The sequence below is a fragment of the Bradysia coprophila genome, chromosome II, assembly GCF_014529535.1.
Source record: "Bradysia coprophila strain Holo2 chromosome II, BU_Bcop_v1, whole genome shotgun sequence".
In the NCBI taxonomy this organism is placed as follows: Eukaryota; Metazoa; Arthropoda; class Insecta; order Diptera; family Sciaridae; genus Bradysia; species Bradysia coprophila.
The window spans coordinates 4,821,335-4,849,073 of NC_050735.1; the positions used below are offsets into that span (position 1 = coordinate 4,821,335).

At 35.9% G+C, this 27,739-nt stretch overlaps 1 protein-coding gene and 1 long non-coding RNA gene across 26 annotated transcripts; one reads left to right on the plus strand and one right to left on the minus strand.

The window, feature by feature from the left end:
* Positions 1 to 2,086: 2,086 nt before the first annotated feature.
* Positions 2,087 to 21,545, minus strand: LOC119068710. The gene is made up of 3 exons (XR_005086209.1): positions 21,535 to 21,545; positions 16,123 to 16,127; positions 2,087 to 2,132 (listed from the first exon to the last, which is right to left on the minus strand). It is a non-coding gene; the product is annotated as an uncharacterized LOC119068710 (long non-coding RNA).
* On the plus strand, positions 3,445 to 26,955 carry LOC119068043 (phosphatidylinositol-binding clathrin assembly protein LAP). Of its 25 annotated transcripts, none has more exons than XM_037171411.1 (15): positions 3,480 to 3,908; positions 10,555 to 10,697; positions 12,263 to 12,338; positions 13,795 to 13,815; positions 14,584 to 14,808; positions 14,875 to 15,068; positions 15,137 to 15,273; positions 17,741 to 17,909; positions 17,976 to 18,243; positions 18,302 to 18,397; positions 20,039 to 20,128; positions 22,854 to 23,067; positions 23,148 to 23,250; positions 24,096 to 24,185; positions 25,991 to 26,955. In XM_037171411.1, the coding sequence occupies exons 1-15, from the start codon at positions 3,779 to 3,781 to the stop codon at positions 26,186 to 26,188; spliced, it is 2,154 nt and encodes a 717-aa protein (XP_037027306.1). In that variant the 5' UTR covers positions 3,480 to 3,778; the 3' UTR covers positions 26,189 to 26,955. The 25 variants fall into 25 exon arrangements, with proteins under 25 accessions (XP_037027412.1, XP_037027439.1, XP_037027491.1 ...); XM_037171491.1 differs by having other exon boundaries at positions 22,938 to 23,067; XM_037171460.1 differs by having other exon boundaries at positions 20,063 to 20,128.
* The last annotated feature ends 784 nt before the right edge of the window (positions 26,956 to 27,739 follow it).

Sequence of the window (27,739 nt, forward strand, 5' to 3'; positions counted from 1 at the left end):
ATGGATCACTCGACGATTTAGTGTGAAGGCATTAAAGGTTAAATGTTAGGCTAGAGATATTTGTAACGACAATTTGTCTCGTAACGGTCAACTATATTAATTCCGCATAAGATAGGTCAGCGGTCTCTTAGCAGTGAATGTTGTTTTTTGCACACACACACGCACAGTTTGATTGGATGAAACACGAAAATAAAATTGGTTTGAACTTTGAACGAATTTCTATTTTAAATTATGTCTCACTATGTCGTATTTTCCTTAGACGAATTATTACTAGACTGGTATTTCGTACGATAAAATGTGTCCCAACATCAATTTTTTTTAAACGATTTATTATTCCAACAGAATGTTTCACAAGAGGTTACAAAAATAAAATAAGGATGACTAACGAAGATAGTACACTTCGTTGAAATCCAGCTGTGGCGGAATTGTCCCTAGGACACTGGCCGCATTGCCTCTCTGTATTGCCAAACTAACCCTTTGTCTGAAAAACCAAAGTGATCTTGGCTCACCTGTGGCGTCGAACATACGTCTACCCAAATCCTTGGCGAAAACCTTGGCTTCATCTGACCAGCCCCCCAAACACTCCACTGCAAAAGCGACGAAATGATATTGGTTGGTAACCGTACTGTAGTCCCTCCGCTTTTGTTGAACTGCCCTTTTGGCTGCTGAACACGCTTGAACGGACGATTTCCTGACGTACGAGGCACAAAGTGGATCGACACAAGTTGCATCCCATGCGAGTTGGCGTCCGCGACTCCAGGGAATGATAGTTACACCATCCACCCGAGAAGAGTTATCGTCTCTGGCAATATCAATCGGTTCGAGTAAGGAAGGAACTTCCGCCGATGCAAGCGCTCGCTTTATAAGATCGTTCAGCGCAACGTGCCGACAAAACCGGCCCGCACTCTTTATACACTTCAAACCATGATGACCAAATTCGTCAGACAATTGACCACACCGACAGGTGTGACTACGGTAGATTTTCGTGCCAAGGCGAAGAGAGACTGCAATTCTCAGAGATTCCGGGTCGAGGAGAGTGCCAAGATTTGAGGAAGGTACAGCATTCAGCCAATCCCCGGATTCTTTTTCAGAAACAGCCAGTAAACGTGCCTTTTCAACCAAATTGTTTCTCGGTAAACTAGTAAACGTTTTAGTGATTATCGGAGTATCCCAACTTTTTCGAACGGACGGATTAGAAGGGATCTCACTGGAGGTGATATCTTTCCATGAAGATTCAGCTTCTTCGAGGCGTTCATTGTCAGTCACTATTGACACTGGAAATATAGCGCTAGCAAGTTCACGAGCTGAGTATAACGAGGCGCAATAGGAAGGAATAGCGACGTCACACAACTTTCTGATACCAATTCCACCTTTGGATACGGGTAAAGTTGCCTGATCCCACGAGGACGTGTTCAATTCCGTGTTCAAAAAACATTCTAAAGATGATTTCAGAATGCCATCCAAGTCGTTCAATAAAGGATTTCCGAAAACTGGTGCCGACCGAAGTAAGTATGACATCATTGGTATTGCCATACAATTTCTCAGTAAAAACAAAGCCGAGTGATGGTGAACTGATTTCAAACGTTCAGAGAGCAATCCGTAAGTGTCGATTTTCGATGAAAGAATGGACTCAGCTGCCAAGTCTGTCAATGGAGAACCCAGTAACGTTAAATCCAATTCGCCTACAATCTTGATGTCTGGTGCGACTGCTTGAAAAGCTGCTGTAATCTCGTTCCGATGATCATCGAAAGGGATGAAAAGTTCGCACTTAGATTGATTCACCGACAACCCGAGCTTCTTACCTTCCTTGATAAATGATTTGAAGTCATCCAGCACAATCTCGTAGTCATCGCCGATTGTGCCATCGTCGAGGTAAAAAACATTAAATTCCGATTTAATCATCTCTACCAATGGATGAATGGCTAAGCTGAATCCCAAAGGTCCGAGGGGGTCACCCTGCTGGCATCCCACTGCTGATTTAATGACTCAATTTGTATAAGATGCACACTTCATACCATTTTACGTAGAATGTTGCCCACCAGTTCTCACACTATCAAACATTTCGTATTTCATGTTAGGGACACATTATTTACGTAATTTTGTTCGTAATTTCCAGTCTATATATAGTTCGTCTGCGGTATTTTCAATACACGGAAACACGAGTCTCTATGCAAAATGATGTTTTATTCGAGCGAGATACGTCGTCGGGCTAGGTCACAGACAATCAAAAGATCATATTTAATATCATCATATTGCATACAGTGAGGTAGCCGTGATATAGATGTTAACAGTGTTAAAATAAGACATTACTGGCAGAGCATCTAACTTCAAATGGCACAAGTGTCGGACGTTGGATAGTAATACAAATCCATCATAATACAAGTAGCCTAAGAACAACTACTTCCGGACCAACTACAGGTCGTAGGCGTGGGGTAATCTGGCACACCATACAAATTGATTCTGTGCCAGATTTACCTCTAGGAGGCGAATCTGGCACAGTCATGACTTTTCGTTACATGTAGTAAAAGGACGCATACTATGATCGCGTGTGCCAGATTCGCCGATGCCATTCTCCTTATGGTCTTTTCTAAGTTCCCAAATCTTCCTGCTGACCAATCGCTGCAAAACAGATCTCTTTATCCACATTTTCATCAATAACCAAAGAATTTCAAAAGAGCCTCATGAAATAAAATCGTTGTCTCTAACATTTCTACAGCAGTAAGTGAAGGCAAAAGGTGGGGGAACATAGAAAAGACCATAAGGAGTATGTTTGAGGTGTCTCAGTGCAAGTTGCAACGTCCTGATGATTTTTATATTTAACAAAGAAAATTTACAAACCCCTCGAGGGGAAAATGGGCTTCAAAACCCAAAAAGCGAAAAAACAAAATTCTTGATTTTTCGAAAGTCTACTGTTACTGTAGGGTAATTAGGTACATAAAGGGGTCGGAAAGTGACGTACTGATGTGAAAAATGGATTTATGATAGTGGAAATAACGGTTTTGAACACTGTTAACATACCAGTTGCAAAGTTTTCTTTTTGTACACAAACCAATTTATTATCATTCCACAAAATGAAAATAAGTAATGATCATTCCAATTTGATTTTGATAAGTAAAGTACGAGAATTCCAATTGGAATCCTTGAGTATTTTTCTGCATATACACAATATACACTCAAAAAATAAGAAATTTCGCTATCATATGTGATGAAATGTCGAACGAATGAAACAAGCAATTGAGTTGAGAACAGTTTGTTTTTTAACTATCGTTTGAAATCGTCGGTATTCGTTTCACATGTAAAAAGTTTATCTGAGTTTTGTAATCATCGAAAATTTCAAACTTCGCGCGTAATAAACGATGAAGATCGGTAACGCAGATTTACTACGATTTTCTGTGATGGGTGTCGCATTTTCTGTCATCAGATAAATCGACTGGGACCGGATAATTGTCAATTTCTGGTGTCTGCGACGAACGCTACAAATTTGTAGGCGTTTTTTTATGTTAGTGTGCGAATTGATGTGTTGCGAATGACTTGTGGACTGTCACGAAATCAAATTTTTCTGTCCAATCGGCCGATCAAATTGTACAAAGTGTTTTCATTTCTTTTCCGTGCGAAAAATAGCAAAGTGATTGGGGCTAGAAACCCCTTTATTTGAAGAGAAAAAAAAAGTTAGAAACATACTCGAGTGTATTCTCTGTGTACGTGAAGCAAAAAAAAGGAAGAAGAAAAATTACTGAAGTGTTGTTGAACCGAATATAATTGAGAAGAAGAGAAAAAAATGGCTGGACAGACAATAAACGATAGATTGTTGGCTGCACGGCATAGCTTAGCCGGACAGGGCTTGGCTAAGTCCGTATGTAAGGCCACCACAGAAGAGATGATTGGACCGAAAAAGAAGCATTTAGATTGTAAGTGAAAGAAATTTCTTTCTTTTTTCCCATACTCCCTTTCGAATTGGACTTTTATGTAACCGAATCCATCTGAACTTTGTTTGGAAAAATCAATTCTTGAAATGCGAGAATGTGAGGGTTTTTGTATGTATATTATATGTCTTTCTTGTACTCTTGTCCTTGAAGCACATTCTGTGTGCTGAATAGAAAACTCGGTCAACATTAAAATGCTAAAACTAAAATCGATAAACATTTCTCATTTCTCTCGTCGTGTAATCCTCTCACCAGTTTGTGTGAATTTTTGGTGTCTTTTTTTCGTCCACATTCCAATTCGTTTTTTGCATCCATGCAATTTTTTCCCTCAATTTGCAATTCACCAGTCACAAGAGTATTGAATTTATTCGAATTAGAATTTCAAACATAATAAATGGAAACATGATTCCGTCTATGATCCAACAATACTGTGTAACCATCTGTAATTATATGCATTCCTAATGGATCAGTCAACCATTTCCCATGAACATGAGATGTTAAACGTGTTGAGGTCCATCTCTTCTTCCATATTTCGATATCACGACATGTACAATGGAAAATACCTGTTTTTTTGACGGACACACTTGAAAAGTGAAAAAAGAAAGAAACAAAAAAAAAAGAATTCCACGGAAAGAAGAGACAAAGTGATTCTATAAAACATGTGTGCTCTTCGAATAAAAAATTTTTTGAATACAAAAAAAAGCACCGGAAAAAACGATGTACAACAAAAACGTTATCGTTAATGTACCGAAAAACGTTTCTTTCACTCACAAAGCGATCATGCACATTAAAATGTGCTACTTTTCGTTGAATGAAAAAGCATAAAATGCGATTCCTTCTCGGCTAGACTCATACCATCGATACGGGTCTTTTTCTGCAATGATAAAATCATGACCTCGCCTATTGCCAAACAAAATCTCACTTTTTCTGTTTTGTTTATTGTGTCGCTAAGAGTTTTTTTTGCATATCATTGACCACATCGTTCACGTGTACGGTACGGAATTGCATATTTTTATGACTCATTCCATTTTTATCGTTGCGAAGTAATGGTGTGGAACAAAACATTTGGCTTCGATTTTGTTGGTGAGAACAAATTGGGGCGATTGACATCTGTCTCGGGGATGGGTTAATGTTAGAAGAAATGGACAGAAGGTTTTTATTCCTGATTTGTCGTTTGCCTTAATCTTTTGTTTTGATAAACTCATTTCGGTCAGTACTAGAACAACAGACATTTTTATGACCTTTGCGTATTTGCCGCCAATATTGGTGAATAGATAAATTCGTCGTGTCTTGTTGATAAACCATGACAAACGCAATTACTAAATAAAACGACCTTTTGTTTTTGTTTTTTATTTTGAAAATCGTTAACATTTCACGGTCAATGAAAGCAATCCGAGTTGATGATAATAAAAATTCTCACACATTTTCACCCGATACTTCTTGATAATGTCATTGCTTTTGTCAGTACAGTTTGGAATTGATACACTTAAAGATAAGACATCGTCTTTGTTGCGAATTTCGTTCAATTGGGAATTATAAATTCATAATCTGCACTCTCCGGAGTATTGGTTTCCCCCAAGAGAAAAGAATGGAATTATTTGTGTCGGTTTTCATATTATATCGCACCACCGACCGATGGTGCGCCCGCCCACATTCATTTCGTTTTTGTGATAATTCAATGATAAAACGGAAAAAAAATGAATTATTAACAACCTCATTCCGTTTTGCCATTGTGTCTCACATTACAAAATATTTCAATGAAGAAAAAAATTATTTATCGCCTCGTCAATGTGTGGCGATTCCAATGCGAGAATGTCGTTCGGTGAATGGGTTTTTAATAAAAATTTCAATTAAGAACCAATTTATTTCTGTATATTGATAACGAACCAAGATGAAAATCACAAATTATATATTATATGCCTGGAACTACATGCACACACACACCGTTCTGTGTGTCATAAATTTCGATTAATTTGTTACAAAAGAACTTCGAATCGAATCAAGTTCGCTGTACTTATAGACGAAAATGATCAAGTTATTCATGTTCAGATTTATTTATATATTTAAAGTGAATAATTGAATGATAACGACGTTTAAGGAAACGTATTGCAGAGTACGTGGATTTTCATAGACATGTTCATGGTTGTTATGGAATTTCGTCTCATTTACATCGCAATTTACGTCACAAATCATGGAAAAGAACTCTCTTCCTGCATGTTTTATCTTAAAGTGTTTATCCGTTCCACAAAGCCATTATTTGAATCTCGATTTGAATGAATCAAGAACATTCAACCGCACAAAATGACAAACCGAACCAACACCGTTGTTTAATTTCAATTTATCAGATGAATTTCAAATGGACGAACAGAAAATTTGCGTGTTTATGGTCTAATGCATCAGTTGTTTTTTTGTTGTAATTAACGAAAATATAGTTCCCGTATAACAGGTGAACACTAAAAATGAAATTCATGGGAAATGGATCGAGTATACGCAACGCACAGCGTTTATAATGTATACGAGTTTTGAATGAAAGTAAAGAGTGTGTAGTTTGCATAACTGTTTTATGCGTTTTATGATGAACTCACCGAAGGAAAGGAAAAAGTTTGCGACCGTCTAGACTTTAAAATTAGAGGTGAGCAGGCTGAACTAGTTTTTGTACCCGACAAACATTTTTTTCTGATAAATAAAATACCAGACTTACCCGAAACTCGCCCGAATCTTTGAAGCCCGCCCGAAAGATTTTCTGTCCGCACAATATTGACAGTTTTGAGTAACAAAAGCCCATTACTATTGCTTGTCGTGTGTTGAGTTTATGAATTCGATCGCTGATTCTTTTCCAGAAATATCAACAGCGAATTAAGATAAAACCATTATCCTTCCAACACCAAGACATTTTATTTGCCTGAGGGCAGAAAACGACTCATTATCGTCTCGCTCAAAACCGGTTTTTCCCATTTCCTGGCTGCTAACAAATAAAATACAGTACTGCCCTACTGGGACATTTTTTTGTTTCAACGTGTCTCCTTCGGCTTGAAATACAACCTTCCCACACGCCTCAACAAAAAAATATCGCATCAAGACAGTAATGTACTATTACATGCCCTCCCGAGCAATGATCATCCGATGATATGCCCATGTTTTTCTGCCCGAAAAGGAGACTAAAAGATATATAAAGTGTGGCTTCAATAGTCCACAAGTAATCGCAAAATCTGATTTATGTGATGATTGAATGTCTACTGATTCATGTACAGACTGCAATTATTTGACAACGTATTCGCTTCTGGATGACCTTGAATCAGGAACGACTTTTGGTAAAACATTTTCCTAGATTTTCTTGAATTTTCCAACATTTTCCCAAAATATTCTAAGAAAATTTGGAAAAATACGCGAAAGTCTGGGGAACAGTTTATGTATATTATGTCAATAGGACCAAAAAGGAGCATTTCTGACCCAGGTCAAAAATTTCATCTTTTTGGTCCGAGTAAGAAATACTATTTTCAGGTGGACCAAAAAGTCACATTCCGAAATGTTAACAGAATTTAGATGAAAAAGTGGGAAAAACTGTTTTCCCTTTGGCTTTCTATCTGGTGAGGTAATGTGACCTTTGTGACGAAGCCTAATTCCTAATTATTGCATTCACCATTTAGCCATCAAACAACAACAAAAAATTTCGAATCTATTGCATTGCACAATCTGGTTGATCATAAATCCAGTTCCTTCAATCATTACTGAAACAAAACAACAATCTACATATTAGAATGATTCAACCTCCGTCGTACTTGTCACACTGCACATTTTTTTTGAGCTTACAACTTGTTCACTTCTGTATATAAAACGTTTATCACCATATTGCATGTGGTTGACACTATATACCGGACACTTGTACATGTTTTATCAGCCTTTATCAATCTTCGAATTTCATGCGTTTTATACGTCTGTTGAATGCCATTTGTTCGCGCATAAGAAAAGTTAATTTTACTTCGTTTTTTTCGGTTAAAATTCAAAAAAAAATCTTAAAGAGGTCAATACCACCGAAAAAAACGTTAATTGTATGCATAGTCTTGTTGATTTAATGACGATTAAGATTTGTTTTCTGTCAGCCACATAGTCATGAATAGCTCATTCAATAATAAAATTTTTTTGAGAAATTCTCCGAGTTATTTAAATACGATTCTAGCTTTGAATGGGTTTTCTTTTCAATTTCTTTCAATTCAATTCTCAAAGAAATGGTCGCTGCTGTTATTGAATGTAAACACGTTCTCAAATCTAAAAAATTTTTGGTGAAAAAAGGAGCCCGAACCGTTTACCAGTCGAGCTAAGAAACCAGTTTTTCAGATCGCAAAATATATCTTCGTCCCGGTCTTATATTTCAACGTTCAGTTTACTTTATCTCATGTTTTTAGCGTACCATTATTGTTTCTTTTTCACGGTTTTGTGTTACAAATTCTTTCCGAAGAAATTTTTTTAATTATTCATAGGAAAACAACGCACAATATTCCGAAGCAAGTATACGCATTGACAGTCGGTTGTGATGTAATCGATTTAGCATATCATGTGTACACACACCATCGAATACAGGCGGTTTATCTGTCGTGTATCGTTTTGTTTTTTCGTTGTTTGTTGATTATTTTTTTTGTTTTAAACAGAAAGATGGCAACTCATCATTTTCATGTTAATGTACCTGTACAGTACAGTGTACAACGACAAATTGAGTTTGTCGAGTCATCTGTAGAGGATATGTTTTTTCCTAGTAGATCCGTTCTTATCAGCAGAGAACGATATTTTAATCATATATCTCTCAAGGGCTCAAGAACATCTTCAACTGTAAGGTCAACTCCCAACGCAGTTAAGCTTTCAATTTGCATTCGAGAGTACAGTCAACAAATTATTGAACACTCAAACTAATGAGCACCTAAATTAATCCAATTATGGTCGTCTAGAGTGTCCCTTTTCCATTTAATATGCAATGAATTCATTCAAATGTAAATTATCCTCAGTTAATTTAATTGACGAAGGTACTCATCATGTATGTACATTGTGCATGCAGAGCAGACATAGTTCTTGTTTTTTGTAAGCGCAATAATTGAGTAGAACGATTGAGGTCAAGACATAGGGGTCACAAAGATATTATTTTGGAATATTTTTAGTTGTTTTCGTTTTATATGGCAGTGAGTATTTATGGTATTCGTAGCGCTTTCGTGAATATAAACAAAATTCTTAGTCGGTTGGTTTCGATCGTTATATTGAGATATTCGAATGAACATTAAATAAATACAGACGATCAGTACTGTTGAATGTGAAGCCAAAAGCCAACTGAAGTTATTGAGTAAATAAACTTATGGAACGAAACATCGTAATATAACGTACGATGGATACATTTATAGCAAACACCAATTTTCATCTTCCCGATAAACATTAGGTCTTTTTCTGCAGTCGTAGCTCTGTAGCCTCGTCAGGTTCCACATTTATTTATAAAAGTATTGTATGGATTTTCTGCTGCTGTTGTTACCCAAAACATTTGTCTAACGATTAGCTTTATGAATATCTTTGACTAGTGCTTGATGTTTTGGATAAATTTCAGAATAGATTAGACTAGAGTTTTGGGAAGAATGTTCTTATGAGTAGCAAAAACCCAGATCAAAGATCTTTTCTTCCCTACTCCCTGGCATTTATTACTACCAGAGAATTTCCCCGTTTTCAATAAGAAAAGGCATTTTTCATCTGAAGATTTTACGAGAGAATAATCCCAAACGTAAAAAATCTGTGGTTAGCGTAAAGACGACAATCCCCAAGGTAAGGATACGTACAACAGTCGCAGGTGCCCGACCACAAGATTAGGTCAATAGACTTTCCGTGACTTTTTTTTTACTTTATTGACTTTTTGAATAGATCCAGGATTTTCCGGATATCGTAGAATTTTCATGACTTAGTGCTAGACTTCACGACTTTTTTTTTAACTTTTCCTGACTTTCAGGAACGTTTCTTTTCGTTACTTTCTGTGATTTTTGTGACCCTTTTTTTGAGTTTCCCTGCCTTTCTGAGACTGTCAGGTACTTTCCGTGACTTTTCTGACGTGACTTTCCGTGAAATTTTGTAACTTTTCGTGACTCTACTTTCCGAAGAGCTTTTTGACTTTTCGGATAAATTTGTGACTTTTTTCGGCACTGGGCCAGGACTTTCCGAAGCTGTTACTCCTCGCAGCAGTCTGATATATTCTGTGGAGATTAATGCGCTCATGCGCTCGATAATCAGTTTAATTCTAGGAACTATTTTTAGTAAACCTTTTCTCAAATTTTCTTCAATTTTCCAAGATTTTGTCATATTTTCCTTAATTTTCCCAACAATAGTTCCTGGTTTAACCTGCAAGTTTAGGTTAACGTCAGGTAATTTCAGAAAAAAATAAGCTGATCCGGCCTGACCTTTCTTTGGCTTCATATAATCCTGAAAGATCAGGTTCAGATAATTTCTTGTGAGGTTCAGGTCTTTTTACGTGAGATTCAGATAAACCTGACATCTTCCGAGCTTTAGTTATGAGGAACATCACTTCAGTTTGTTCAGTTTACTCATATTGCCGTAATTGATTAATACAATTCACTAACAAAACAAAACCTTTTTCTCTTCACTCTTTCAGATCTAGTCCACTGTACAAATGAACCCAATGTATCAATACCACATTTGGCCAATTTATTGGTCGAAAGAACACAGAACGCAAATTGGGTTGTTGTATATAAATCCCTGTTGACAGTACATCACCTATTAGCATATGGAAATGAGGTAAGTGGCTGGGATAAATAATTCCAAAATATAAACGAATGAAAAATAGATTTGCGTTTCGGATGAAAACAAAATACTCAAAATACGAGAGTACACACAGAACGACTCTGTGTTTTCTCATCGAAATTTATTTTGGGCTTACGAACTGGCATAATCATAATATCTTTTTTTGCTACCGTATACAACAATAAACCGAGGTATTATAATGACTGTATGAGTATGATACGATAGAGGAGTGTGTGTATGCGAAGTAAAAATGTATCGAGATGAAAATACGGCTTTTAACTATGGCAACGGGTCGGTGAATTAATGAGTTTTCAATTTTATTACCTCGGGCAGTTTTAATTTATATGCAACCATTCCCGTTCGTGGGTTAGTTTATAGTTGTTGCTGTAGCCATGCGAAAATAAAAATATTTTTCCCTTTTAGAGCAACTATTACATAGCCTGTATGTTCGAGGGATACATAACATTAACTGTTGGGATAAAATGAATTTAAAACCCATGCCTCTGACAGCAGCTTTGAGATAATAAAAGTTATAAAACCATATCTACTACAGCAATTACCATTTCATCTGCAAAAAGTGCGGTAACGTTGGTGGATAATCTTCATTGAAATTGAGTTGAGGTGAAGCGAGGATTAATACATTTTGTAATTGCAAAGCAGTTTCTTTTGACGGTTCGTTCATCGTTAACCTTTTAAAAACTTTTTCATCAACAAGAAGCTTATACTGAGCAGGATTTCAAAGTTATTTATTTCACATCATGCACACAACAACAGTCATGTTTAGAGTTGAGTTAACATCCATGAAGATATTCTGCTCTAGAGAGGAGGTTGACAGGAAAAGAACAAAAGTCGGTTAGTATAGAGATATTACAAGAATGGGGTTTAAGCCTTAGAACAGGGTCAGAATAGGTCAAATTCTGGCCATACAAAATTTACTCAATCTCCTTAGTGTTTAGTTTCATTCGTAGTCAACCGCACAAGCTTTCTGTTGCTACAGTTGTAAATGTATCCAAGGTTCAATCTTCAATCAGGTCAACTTAAGAATCTGAAGGACGTACCTGACAATCAAAATCAATAAAAAGTTTGAAACGTTCACAACGTCACGGGCGACTACACACCCTAATAATTTGTAAGGCGATTGAGTTCATGTTACATGGTCTGAATTTGATCTGTTCCAAGCCTTGAATGGATTTAATGTAGGACATAAAAACACCAAAACGCCAGGAGACATTACAAACACACATTGCCCTGAATGACAACATAATAGTAGAAACTGAAGTGTCTTAGTAAACATCTAATGCTGTGTAGGAATAGAAGATTTGATAGAACGGGTGGTAATGGGTCGAGAAAGACTGCATGCATTGATAGATGTCCCCTGAGCACCAAACAAATAAATTTTGATTTGATTTTTCGGTCGCTTTCAATGAATTTGAACTTGCTTGTGTTGTAATTACAACAACATGAATGTCTATCGATCCGAAATGATTGAAATTTCTAATTTAAAATTTATTTCAACTGCGCAAATATTTACATTCACATTTTCGTTCATTTCCTTGCAGAGATTTATGCAATATCTAGCGTCAAGTAATTCGACATTTAATTTAAGCAATTTCCTTGACAAAGGCGGCGTTCAAGGTAATTTTTATTTGAGTATAATATCGATCGACCGAATTTTTGTTCTTTTTTTCTGTTTTGTTTTGTCCAATTTCCTTTTGTCCCAATCAAAATTTAATCCATCGCCAGCATGACATTTTTTTATTCATTAACCAAACAAAATTATCATTTGAGCAATGTTCATCTGAGTTTTATTTACATCAGACATCATCATCATCTTTTCGCATTTTTTTTTTGTGTTCAGATTTTTTTTCTTATTAAACCAACAATTAACACAACACGGGGAGAAACCATTGAAATGTGCTACAATTTACGATGTGAATGCAACAGGTTAAGTTATAGTCCCATCAAGATTTTCTTGAGAACTTGACGATAATTTTTCGTACAATGTTGTACACGTATTCAATCTGTTATTGCACTAACAGCGTGTGCGGATTTTCTTTTAATAGCTATTTTCATAACTTTCATGATATGTCACATGTGCCTTAATGATAGTTTTGCGCAATAGATGTGAAAATTATCTTTAAACGAGGCGAAGCCGACGTTGACTCGTATGCACGAAATTCCAGTTTAAGCACAAGTTAGGAACACAATTTTATGTACACGAGTGAGATCCTCATTTTTGCAAACTTCACTTTTACGCACTAGTGCGTAAATATATCTGAAAATCCACTTCGATGGCACTACAATTTTAGTTATTAATGACATCGGGTGCGAAGTAATTTATTAGGCTCTAGATGTGTAATTATGACACGAGGCCGCAGGCTGTACTAATAAAGTACTTCGCACCAAGATTCATAAAACTTTCAAGGCTTTTTATTGTCGGTTAAAGAGTACAAAGTTACTAGTGAGTTTTCGCCTTGTCTCCTCACTCTCGATGATTCCTTAGTTTCATTCTAGAGGTCTCTCTATCTCACTCCAAGGTTTTTCGAGTCTTGAGGTAGATATCACTCGTGAATTGGAAACTCTGGAGGGTTAAGCTTGAGAAATCGCAGTAACAGAAAACTCGTAACTCTTGTGAAGAATGTAGGATGTTTCCATGATGTTTCATTGAAAATTGCAGTCTAAATTTTACCGCAAATCTTCTTCGGTAAATTTTGGTAGATTCGGCAAATTTTTGGTAAATTTCGGTAATTTTCAATAAATTCAATAAATAAAATTCTTATAATAATAGACACTGATTCTTGCTGTAAAAACCGATCGCGTCAATTCGCTATATTCAATAAATATTAAAAACAAAAATTGTGAAGCAACACGACAAGTCAGCATTTATACAATGGTTTCTCTCTACTAAAATGTTTCAAAAACTCATTTTCCTAATACACTCATTTAGCCTCATTATACACGAATCGATTTCCAACAGTTTGCTCTCCTGGCTTCTCGGACTCGATTCGTCTTCCTTACTAAAACTGTACTAATTTTATCAAATAATGTGCTGTTTCTTTTGTTTTTTTTTTCTGCTGTGCAACCCATTAAGGTACCGTGGGGGCTAGAATTGGTAAGTGATAAGAAAATCTATTTTCAATTGAACTGTACTCTATACACTATTTCCGATTTGTAGTAGTTAAAGCACCAATTTGAATTAGAAACGGTATTACTGCCTCATATAGCGATACAATTTCGAATTGGTGGAGAAACAAACATGTGATTTTGCAACGGTATTAATCGGGTTGCGTTAGTTTTACCGTTATTATTTTGTACGAAAAATGGTGCATATTAGCGCGCCAATTACTTACAATATAATTAGCGCAACCCAACGCTGAACTAAAGAGTACCTGTGATGACACTTCGCTCTCTATCATGTCGCACCCATCAACTTTTCACGCTACTTAGCACCGTTTACGATAGATACTGATAGATACTCAGTTAACATTTTAACCAATAAAAGTCCTTAACGAAGTAAAACAGACAAGTGCGCGACACGTCTAATGCTATTTTCGTAGCAGAATGAAATTCAGTTCTTACATCCAGGTATAACATTGAAAATTCATAAAAATTGTTTATCCAAACAAACATCCTGTCCTGCAGACAGTAATTCAACTGGGAAATGTGAACTTCTGTTGGTAAACAATTAATCAAACAAAATTTTGGCATTATGCCGATCAGTCTGTGTGTTTGTCTCTGTTCAAGTGCTCCAAGTTCAAATCAAATAACAATTAAAGTGAAAATTATGTTTGTTTCTCTGCATAGCGATTCGAACACATACGATTGTTAACTGTGCTCACATCTACGACCGTAAAATTTAATACGAAATTATGCATTTTAGGTTACGATATGTCACCGTTTATACGACGCTATGCAAAGTATTTAAATGATAAGGCGCTATCCTATCGTACCGTTGCGTTCGACTTTTGCAAGGTGAAACGGGGGAAGGAGGAAGGCTCATTGCGTACGATGAATGCTGACAAACTATTAAAGACATTACCAGTACTTCAAGCACAACTAGATGGTCTATTAGAGTTTGATTGTACAGCAAATGATTTGACCAATGGTAAGGCAGAAAAATTGCTAAATGCTTTAAGCATCCGTTAAATGTGTAAACGAATTCGATTTGCAGGCGTCATAAACATGTGCTTTATGCTACTTTTCCGAGATTTAATTCGTTTATTTGCGTGTTACAACGATGGTATTATAAATTTATTAGAAAAATATTTCGATATGAATAAGAAACAATGCAAGGATGCGCTAGATTTGTACAAAAAGTTTTTGGTTCGAATGGATCGGGTTGGTGAATTTTTGAAAGTGGCTGAGGTTCGTTAACGATTTCATATTTCCCGCCAGATTTTAAAAACTAAAAATTATTTCCGTTAACCACGCAGAATGTTGGCATTGACAAAGGTGAAATTCCAGATCTGACAAAAGCGCCAAGTTCATTACTTGAAGCGCTTGAAGGTCACCTAGCTTCTTTGGAGGGACGTAAAGGATCCGCAGCAAATACACCGACACAATCGTCAAGGTAATTTTGGAGTTTTATTTGAAAATTATTGTTTTTTTTGACGCATTTTTAATTGCCAAAAAATACTTTTCTTGCACACTTTAGTATGTAACTTCCATTTAGACAAAATTCCAAATTTTACAATTATTTAGTTTCCATTTAGATGGGGTTAGGTATGGTCATTTAATCGAAACATGAAACATAAAAACATGACAAGGGACCAACTCTTCGATTTTTGATATTGAACTGATCACTATGGTCTCAAGTTCTCGATTTTAAACGATTTCTCACGAACAACAATTTCCTCATTCGTCTATCTACAAAAAAACTTTTCTCACTTCAGTAAAAACTGTTTAATTACTGACTGCGCCGTATGCGAGCAGTCTTTTTTTTCGCTTTGAATAAATAAAAAATTTAATCCCACTGGGAAACCATCATTTTCTTTTAAAAACCTTCTGACTTTTCACAATTTTTTGTTCTTGATTACATCTTCAACTTCTTACTACATATTTCCACTGTCCTTGACTTGACGTTCGAAAACACAAACCGTTTGAATTGTTAGCAGTTCAAATGACCATACCTGATCGTTTCTAAATTGTTTGGCTAGACCGTAGACTGTACTAGTTTTTCTACGTGACATGCGTTAAAATTTCCAGCGATTAACTCTCACCTCCCACGAATGTTTGGGAGCATAATGTTTCGTGGGCTTGTGCTGATTTCAAGCTTGAAATCTAAATTTAATTGTTACGTCATGGGGGTGTAACATTTGGGAAAAGCCATTATAGTGGATGATAGTTCTGCACTTGGAAAGCTATCTTCGAGGGCTTGAAAGGTTACATCAGCTACAGCACTTTGATGCAATTTTTAAACATAAGCTTTCTATTTGTTGTCTGCGCTTGCTTCTGAGATTAATTTTACGACAAAATTGTTGTCAATTGATTTTTGACAAACGGGTTGGATAAGAATTCAGTAAGAATTCTACGTAATGTAGAGTGGGAGTTCATTCAATTCGTTCTGTCTAACATTCTGACCATCTAAGGATTGAAGAAGCTTAAAATCAGGTCAACCAATAAATGACTTTGCTGAGTTCCTGTCATGTCGCACTGCTCAAAAAATGTTTTTAACATTTCTAAAGAAAATTTTCGTTGATTTTGGCTTTCCAATAGTTCTCACATTTTTCTAATGGCATCATTTTACTCGCGGCAAAGTTGACAACAATTAATTGTGAACGAAACTGTGGATGAATGTGAAGAAAATCTACATTTCGCTCGCTTTTTCTTAAAATCTTTAATCGGAAAGAATTGAATGCTAGTTTATGTTGTAGCTTAGGACAGCCTCTACTTATTCGCTCCTTCGCCTAGCTAAATTCTCAAAAAACAACTTCCTTTGAAGCATCATCACTCAAGAGTCGCACTTCGATCTATGTGCTCATCTTGTTTGTCTCATTGTTTGGACTCTTGTGAGTAAAGTATGCCCATTTGAGAGCTGCAAAAACTTCGAAATGATGAAGTCTGTTTTTCCTTCTATGAACCTGCGCTTATCCAACAAATGATCTTTCTTTAATGTTGGTTACCAATCTTCTATTCTCGACCAGAGCTTTCAGAATCACTGGGGGGTCCCAAAAACTTGATTGACACCCTATTCAGACATGTTGCCTACCGCCTCTGTACCTACTTCCGGTTTCTTTGTCTGGCCTGAATTTAGCCCGTTCCGATCCCCATTTTTATTCGATCAATCGCTGGAAGATTTAACCATTTAACGTCGAAAACAAGTTGTCTTAGATTTGAATTGAATTGATTGTACTGAATTGTTGCACATTTTTAATTTTTTTAAATTTTTTATTACGAAAAGATCTCGTCTAGAATTTAAGCTAAAACAAAATCCATATTTTTAAACAATTGTTTAGTGACCACTTTAGTAATGAATTTTTTTATTTTTCTTTTTTCTTTTTTTTCGATCCTACACTTCATTACCTGTGTCCTCTATGGTTTGATGATATTTTGTCGTAAATTTGATGATGATTATATCCCGTACATAAAAAAATAATAATTTAATTTGAACCTGTAACACCCATTGAATCAATGTGATTTTTTGGAATTATTTTATTTTGCTTGCCTACAATGAATATGATTTGCTGTTGACACTTAATTTTTAATGTAATATTGTAATTGGAATGACAAATTGTTTCGAAACAAACAACTCACCAAAAAAAATTAAACCGAACCAATTCAAACGAAACTATTGATCCAAATTTTTATCTTCACACAAATTTGTTCTTGTATCGTAATTTTGCTTTGTCAATTTTCTTTTTGTCAAATTCTGAATTTTAAAATCACTAAAATTTACACACGACACACATATATCCAATCACAAACACCCTTATTTTTTGCGTTATTATTGTTGTGATAACCACCCTAAATCCACCATCCAATCAAAACACACCGCATTACACCACCGCCATAAAAAAAAACACACACACGAAATTAAGTAGCAACCAAAAGAACGTAAAGAGTGGCGTATCTGCCCTATCTTCTACTAGCTCATCATTTGGTACGGCTGCAGCGTCGACACGATTCGATAATCATGCCAACGGCATTGACGAATCATTAAAAGCACAAGCACTGGCCGAAGAAGAAGCCGCCATGAACCAATATCGGGTAAAGATTACTTCTATGTAATGTTGTTTCCCCATAATCGTTTTCTCGTCCCTCATTCATATCCAGCAAACAAAACTTACCTCACCCACCTCTGGCATGGCAGCGGTCAATAATCCGTTCCTCTCGTCACCGCCAGCCACTCAAGGCAATATTGTCGATCTATTCGGTGGCGGTAGTTTGCCAACAGATCCGAATCAATCGGCATACTCATCGAAAGCGTCCGATGATCTGTTGCAATTGGGTAATCCATTCGCGGATATGTTCGGTTCACCAGCTCCGCCAGCACAGAGTGTTGCACCGGCGACTGGCGGCAACAATATGTGGATGGGAAATGGTAGTGGGAAAGTGGGGTTTGAGTTGAGGAAAATTATTTAAAAAATAATTAATTTTAGGATTCAATGGATCTGCTGGCAATCAAAACTCATCGACCAATCAATTTGTGTCAGATAGCAATTTTTCGTCCGTTTTTGGTGCATCTGAACCTGTCGGTAAGTTATTTGTTTTGTGTTTCTATTGTGTCATTTTCATGTTTATCGAAGGTATATTCAGAGGCTGTGTATTAATTTTTAGTCATTTAAGTAGCTTCATTAACCAACCTAACATTTGCATGAAATTAAATAAATATTTTCGGTGGTTCACAACACCTATGATAACACCCCAAATTAATAAACTCAGTTCCCACAACATCAGAAAAATGATAACAGATGTTGTTAGCAACGCCATCTGCTATCATTTTTCTGCCCAATATTAACAATCCAGATCCAAAACGATTTTTTTTTGTTTTGTTCCCAATCGAATAGAAAGAGTGTGCACGTGGGATAAACATTTAAGCATTTTAGACGATCAGAGAAATGGTATAGTGAGACTAATCTTTCGTTCATTTCCATTGTTTAGTTTTTAAAAAATCGAATTTTTTTCATATTTTTTGATATACTTAATGGTGACGGTTTGGCTCGTATCAATATCTGCGGATTGAGTAGCGGGAACATAAAACTGATTTTTTTGTAGATATAGTGTTATGATGAAAGAGAAAGAGATATTTTGACAAGTACCCCAAGGCAAGTTATAATAAACTGGTCTTCGGTCCTCTCGCTCTCAACGTACTACGTTCACAGAGAAGCAAATACTTTGACAAGTACCCCAAGGCAAGTTATAATAAACTGGTCTTCGGTCCTCTCGCTCTCAACGTACTACGTTCACAGAGAAGCAAATACTTTGACAAGTACCCCAAGGCAAGTTATAATAACTAGTCTTCGGTTTTCTCGCTGTGATCATATCAGTCTATTGTCGTATTGTCGTAATGACGATAGAGATCTCAATGAAAATGAGAATTGTTATCCTAGCAGTGTAGGAATTCAAATTATTATTTAAAGAACATAAGAGGAAATGTTTATCCAAGTGGTACAGAATGTCAATTCTACAATTTTTCCTTCAATTCCGGATGGAAAATTTGTTTTCTGCGTCAATACTTTGCCGATGTGCTCCTTAATATATTTCGAAATTATTCAACAGTGGTTGGCACTTCAGACTAATATCACGAAGTCACACCAACATAAGTCTTAGCCTAGGAGACATTTAAATAGTTCACTCAAATATTAACGAGAAAAAAAATGAAAGTCCCCAAGACAGCGTGCGGATTGTTGGAATAACCATTTACCATCGGTATAATAAATTATTTCAGTAATGTAAGGGTCTCAAAGAGTAGAACCATACGCACCAACGTTACTATGTTAATGATCTAGCCCCAAACCTTTCATGGTCTCTCAGGCAGATCACTATTATTATTTTATACCAACATACATTTGCATTTGCATATTAATGTGTGTCGTGATCAATTTGAGTCTGCAGCCTGCCGAATTTTTTCGTTCACAATTGTGAATGATTCCGATGAACATTAATTTCATTAATTCACATTCACTGCATAGTCCATCTTAGTTCAACATTGTAAGTGCCTCTGAACTTAAAAGAATTCATGGAAAAAATAAATCCGTTCATCCATCTGAGTGACTAGAAAATCACAGTCGCATCGATGAATCATTTCCTTTATTGAATGGAACACAATCAACCGACAACAACTAAAATATCGTTAAAACATTCACCAAATCTCTCCGTACTATGTATTAACTTAGGGCCATATTACTACTTGCACGCAGCCACGGACACAACGTTGCCGAATCCATTTTTAATGAATGACATTCCGGCACCATCATCAGCACCAGGTGATTTAGTTTATAGTTGTAGTGGTGACGGTAATATTCTTGATCATTCATTTGCAACAACAGTGGGCCCACCACAACGGCCACCGCCTCCACGAGCGAACATGACCACACCATCGCCAGCCCATTCAACCGCATCAAATGCATCGAAAGTGAGTGCATTTGATGATTTGAATGAGTCGATTAGAATGGCTTTGGGTGGTTCGCCGGCTAAACAAATAACTGGTGGAGGAGTGACCGGTAATGTGATGATTGGCCCATCGATGATGCAACAGCAACACGTACAACATATGTCTAGCACTGGTTTTTCATCACCGCAACATCAAATGTATTCGTCGCCGGCAAAACAGCAAAGTGGTGTAGGAGGTCTCTGTTGTTCATTTAATGTGTTTCTTTTATGATTTTTCATTTTGTTTGTTGCGTTTTTTTGAGAGTTTCTTTGATAATGATTTTTAGAGATAATTTTCGTTGATGCTTTTGAGTGAGTTTTTATTTTAAAACTATTTGAGGAAACAGTTTAGCATAATAGCGACGATGTTGTTTTGAAGAGTATGATTGAATTGGCTTTTTACTGAAGTGAGAGAGAGAGAGAAGAAAACTAAAATCAAAATGCTTTTGTGCTTATCCCAATATATTGCATTACAATATGTCGTTCCCATTGTGTTATAGCATGCCCTTTAATGTTAAAATGTACAGAAATGATCGTAATTTATGTATGGGTAAAAAAAAACATTGGCACTTGCAATTACAACAAATTTATGCAATAAAAGCTACATTGGAAACAGCCAATCGAACCAGACCAGTTCACGTTTTGTCGCTGTTTTATAGTTTGCCGCTATAAAACGTTTCTGTTGACTCAGAAAACTTCTTCAGCTATATAATTTTACCAAAGAATATCCCTAAACGTTGAAAATATTCAATTCCTTGTTGCGTTGGCTGGTGACTTTCTTATGGGGAGACAACTGTGTCACGAACTCCGCTATGTTCACGATTCCTAAAATTCTTGAAGTTCGTAAAAATTTTCAAAACCTTAGAACTTAGGAATTTGTAGGATTTTTTTAAGAATTTAAACTTCAAAAAAATCTCAAAATACTCTTCAGCTGATCAATTCACTAAACTAAACATAACTAAATTTTAATGTCAAACTTCTAAACCGAGACACAGACGATAATCTGTATATCATCCACTCGTAAGGCCACATAGTTTAAAATTATATATATTACACTATCCGTGCTTGCTCTACGTCTTTCGTGTTTGACTGTAGGGCCCTAACGAGGTCTAGTGTATCTCTACAGTCCCGCAGAAAATCCAAATTGATTTTAAGCGACACCCATTGGTACCAAAGGAAAAATGCAAAATCTAACAATATCTTCTGCATCGATGGATTGATTTTGACATGATATGTGGACGGTGCACTAGGTCCTCGTCACTGCCTTACTATCGTTCAAACACAAACGTCGCAGAACAAGTGTTTGTCGTATTGGATCGTGAAATAATATTACATAGGTTTCGTGGCCTAATCAGCGTGGACAGCCGAAATATTTTTTAAGTCGGCTAAAGCCTCGGCCTGGGGTGTAGATGACGTTGTAGAGCTTTAATGTCTTTAGTAATCCATTAGATATTCATTAGAGGAATCATATTTTGTAGGTTTCAGCAAACGGCTGAGAACAAAATTAGAAGTTATAGCTCGGCTAAGGCCGTTTTTTAAGAAAAACTCGAAAAAATGGCCTCAGCCGAGCTATAACTTTTAATTTTGTACTCAACCGTTTGCTGAAACCGACAAAATTTGATTCATCTAATGAATATCTACTGGATTACTAAAGACACTAAAGCTCTACAACGTCATCTGCACCCCAAGTCGAGGCTTTAGCTGACTTACAAAAAAATATTTCGGCACTCCACTCTGGGCTAATGAGGTACTCTTGTACACATTGCACTCTCGGTCTATTTGTGATTGACTAATTTTCACTGTGCCTTTTATCGCCGCAAAGATCTTCATATAAATTTTCGAAAATACGACCTGCGTTGCAATCATTGTCTGCAATTTGTAAATAAGATTATGGGTGTGTGTGTGTGGGTGGACGTATGTATTTTTTTAAAGTTATTTGTTATGGTCGTAGCAATACTAACCCAATAATTATTCAGACTTGTTACAATTATAAAAGACTGACTGACTAGTTAATAAGTTTTAGTTTAGCCGTTTTTGAAAGTGAGATTTTTTCTGTCCAGTTAATTTTGCAGCCCAAAAATTTACTGATGTTCATGTTGTAACTATTTGTATATACATACCAACCTGTTCGCCAGAAAAAGTCTTGCAACCAATTTTTCTATAAAATATTCCTACAATTGTTGGCTCACTCAAACTATGTTCATAGTTTGAAATCATTGGTTCACTAGTCCAGTAGTCTAACATATTTGAAAAAATACTTTGCTCAACCGCAGCTTATTACGTTGTTCAGTTATTCACATAATTTTTTAAGAAAAGAAAATTCGTCAACCTGTAACTAACAATTTTCTGTTTTAAATTCCATTTTCTTTCGCCCATAACAAATGGATTCCATTTCCACGCTTTGATGGATGGTCGATTCTACTATACACCAAATAAAAAAAAAAAAAAAATTGTACAAATCCGTTCAAATCTGACTAACTCCTCATCACACATCGCCACACACAATATTCTAACTTAATTATCGGGGATAAATTTGCACACATCACACCTAACACACAGGTTTCGATGCATTGGGTGATGTGTTGAAACCGGCTTCATCGACCGGCGGTGGCCCTATTCAACAAGGAAACATTCTTGCCGCAGGTGTTGGACAACAGCAAATGGTGCCACAGCCTGCAAGTACCGGCAAAGTACTTACTGGTGATTTGGACAGTTCGTTGGCATCGTTGGCAGAGAATTTGACGATAAACAAATCGGCATCGGCGCAAGTCAAGTAAATGTTGAAAAACAAATGTGATTGTGATCGACCAGTTTTCGTTGAATTAATCCGGGCATTTCGTTTTTCGTGAATAGGGGAGTTAACTGGAATTCACCGAAAAATGCAGCCAAACCCGGCTCAGCTGGTTGGACACCACAACCGATGGCCGCTACAACTGGAGCTGGATACAAACCTATGGTGAGTGTGTTGGACAGTTGTTTTTGATTGTTTTGTGATTCAAAGTTTTTTTTTATAATATTCAAACTCATGTAGTTGTTTCATTCAAAATTTTGTTTGACTTAACATTTCAATATCAATCGAATAACATCACGGTGTGTCTGGGTTGCGTACCTCTCTTTTCTGTACATTTTCAGAGCTCTGAGCCGAATAAGTAAATTTTTGGTTTCATTTGAATTTGTTTTTCTTTCGATTTTCTGTTTCAAACAAATTTTGTTTTTAAGTTGAACATTTCAAAAACACAATTTTTACTACAAATCGGGATCGATGGTGTAGAGGATGCAAATGAGATTCAGTTGCAGCATTTTTATGTAGCACAAAAAAAAATTCCAGCTATCCAACGGTTCTTGTTAGCACTCTTCGGTTTAAAGTTAATGTAAAAATATAGTCAGATCGTTTGAAGCCATCAGATATTATGTTAAAGCTTTTCACCACGCGCCAACTTGAAATCTGCGTGATAAAAGAACCACTTGTTCCAATAAATATTTAACGTTTAATATTTAATATTCTTCCTATTTAAAATTTTGTCGCTGTCTGCTGTTGGCCTTCAAAAGTCTGATTATAATTTCTAATCATTTTATTGGTGCTGGTGATCACGATATACACGTTTTATCAATTTTTTTTAATTACTTTAAATTTTTAATTTCACTTTTTATTTACTGTTTTTTTCTCTATTTTTTGCTTCTTTTTTATATTTGCCACACACACACACAAACATACGAAAAACAATTTTTATTTCCCGAATATTTATTTGGCGTTCGCGGTGTTCTTTTTTGTTTTCTTTTGCTATTATTTCGGTTGCGTAGGCGCAAGGCATGACTGTAAGTCCCGCTCCCAGCACTTTACACCATCCGTTCGTACACGCTTCCTTTCACTCGACGCCACCGTATGCACAGGTAAGTCAAAATTTTGTTGTACATAATTTTTGATTTTTTTTTTCTATTTATTTCATTTTGTTTGATTTTTCATAAATATTTTTCTTATCGATCTAATCCGCTGTAATGAGTCTGCGTTTTTTTTCGGAATGAAAATTTGTATATCTTAGAATGGCTAACGTCCAAAATGGTTGAAGGAAGTCATTAAGTCATCGATTTAGGATAACGATAATTCTGCAAAATTTACGCATTTTACGAAAAAAAAAACCTTCGTCGGTTCGAATATGAGCTTCGCAAAATAGTTTTTGCGATTGACAACTACATTCACTTATAAAAATATTTCGTCAACATACGTCCAGTACGTATGAAATGGCTGGCAGCTGTTATTATACTGCGGATATGTAATCCAACGTCTGACATGTATATCGTACATGTCCGACATATAAACATACGACTGACACGAATAGTCACGAGCAGTATATATGATTATATGTCGGACATGTACGATATACTATACATGTCAGACGTTGGAATATACATATCCGAAGTATAATAAGGCAGAAATGAAGCTGTCTGCCTGCCTGTATGAAATATTGGACGTATGTTGACGAAATGTTTTTATCAGTGAATGTAGTTGTCAATCGCAAAAACATGTCAGATGTTGAAATATCCGAAGTAAGACATAAATGAGCCATTTCATACAAACTGGACGTATGTTGACGAAATTCGTATCTCAGTGTTATGACAGTAATGGCGAGAACTGGCGGTTTTTTAGAACAGTTTTCGCCAGCGTCATAATCTATAACAACACAAATTATTTGACATTCTTTTCCGCACTTGTATCGAAATTGTGTCATACTTTTCCGCACTTGTATCGAAATTGTGTCATACTTTTCAGCACCTATCAAATGGTGACATAGTTTTCTGCTCATGTACCGAAATCGCGACATTTGTCTATTTGTAGTTGTCAATTGCAAAAGGTATATGTGCAGTGCACCTCGTTGCACGAGTTGATTTTTGTAGCGCGCGTCCTAAAACATAGGTGCGCAACACAGTGTGCAATGTATTAAAACGAAATCGAGATTAATTTTACTCCACGATTATATTTAGTAAGAACCAGGACAAAGGAATTACACCGTATGTTTATTACTTCTTTTAGCTCACCCGAAGGTGCTATGGAGGGAAACCTTATTCATTAAACTTAAAATAAAAGCTTTATTCGCATTGGCAGCAAAGCAAGTTCAAAAAAGCTTTTAGGACGGGTTATGCTAATTCTAAGTTGTAAACGTTTGGTCCGTGCTTAGCAGACAACAAGAGTTGATTAATTTCGTCACAAAAATTTAGCTCCAAAATCTGCTATCATTTATGGTATTGAATACGAAACACTCTTCTTATCTAGGCTTCATGAATACGTTGAAGCTAAGTGTATATAGATTATGGAATTTGTATTACAAGAACAAGAACGTTTGACAATGGTGGTTCGGAACTGTTTCTGGTTTTGGTTTTTACATGTTTCAAAATTGAAACATTTAAGGTTTAACATAAGGGTGGATTACTGTGGTAGTAAGCGCAGAAGCGGTCTCTGTTCGACGAAGAGATTATTGTTGGAATAGGAAAACAATGTTTCTGGAGAGTGCAGGTATTCTTCCGATTAGCAAGATAACTTCCTTCGGTCTGTATACAATTTATATCTCTGATGTCTGAACTCGTCGAACTCAAAGTGCATTCCCTTCACTCTGAAGTACGTAGAAGTAGATTCCCCGATATAGAAACCATATTACACTTTGAAATTAAAACCAACTAAATGAAACTTCTCCCCAATACAGCAAGGCATGCCAATGCGACCACCGCTAACTGGTATGCCAATGACTGGTCAACCGATGATGCCACCTAATATGATGCCAATGGGCATGCAACCGCAACAGCCCATGATGATGCAACCGACCATGATGCAACCGCAACCAGTGTCCCACGATCAGAACGGCGGCCAGAACGTGAAACTCGATCCATTTGGTGCATTTTAAAAATGGATATGCCAAAAAAAGAGAGAAACGAACGTAGAAGAGAATCAAAAGAAGAAATCAACATTTTGCCACGAACGTATATCTGGAATTATTTAACGGATTATTGCTGTGTACGTTTCTACTAAACGATTTTGTGCGAGAAGGAAAAGGGAAATGTAATTTTACTAAATTTCATCAAATGAAATCGGTGGAAATGATAAACGAAACGGATGGAAATCTAAATCGGTTAGGAAGTTTAAATTATTTTGTGTACAAGAAAAAGGGTAGTTTTGATGAAAGTATATTGGAAGTGGATGGTTAGAGACACGAATATAATGTTGCGTATAAATTTAATTTTTGTATTGATGGAATCCGATAGAGTTTTAACGATTCATCAGCGATAATTCAGTGCTTTCATTTCAGTTAAAAGAATTGATTTAAAATTGATAAACAGTGCAACGGTAAAGAAAATTTAATTTTCGTTTTAAAAACGATTTTTTTTGTTTTTAATATTAATTAAGTTAAAGAGGAAAAGATAATGAAAAATTCAAAGTAACACTGAAAATTGATTTGATTTTTTGAATCATTTTTATTTTGTATTTTGTATAGAAAATTTATTAAGAATATTATTCTGCGATTTATCCCCGGGGATGTCACACAGCTATAAAACAAGGTCCCTAAATATTATGATGTGTATATGATTATAAATACAAAATTGATAAAAAGAAATATAGTTCGTAAGAGTTATGAAAAGCATTGCATAAAATTAATTTAAATAAACAAAAAAAAGAAATATGAAAAATGATATGAAAATCTAAATTTTAATCATAAATTATACAACAAGAAGAAAAAAGATTTTTTTTATTATTATTATCATTCCATTTGTAGTATTTTTTCGGTTTACAAATTAACATTTGTCTCTCAGCAAAAAATGTTTTTTTTTATTTCCAATTTTTTCCAGAGGCCGCGGGCTTTATTGTCTCTCATCGGGTGACGGACAGGGCATATTTTCTTGAAAATTACCATGCTAAATTTGCTACTCTTTTCTATTGCTACCACTGCTACCACTACGAGCAATAGACCCTTTTCAAATTATCAGCCTACATTTTGCCGGGAAAATATTCGTTTTTTGATGATTTCTCTGAACCAAAATCTTTCTTTGAAAAAGTTAAACCAATAAAGCACGTAAAAATGTGTTACTTTTGAGGTAAAAATTGGTTTGTGGGTGATAACTTATCCCACTTGGACAAACCTTTGCAGATTGTGTAAATTTATGTGGGTTAAGTTTTGACTTACAAACCAATTTTCCTTGAAAAGTGACACATTTATGCGTACTTTAATGGTCTTACTTTTTCGAAAAAATATTTTGGTTCAGAGAAATCAACAAAAAACGAATATTTTTTCTCCTAAAGACTACAAATTTGCAAATAGTCCATTGCTCTTAAAAATGCAATCAAAACTGTTTATTCGTCTTCATACGGTTTTACCACTACAACGTACGTGCGTGTAGCAGCTTCAACCGTATGAACAGTTTTGATTGTATGTGTGGATCAGCTGAAAAACATCTGAAGC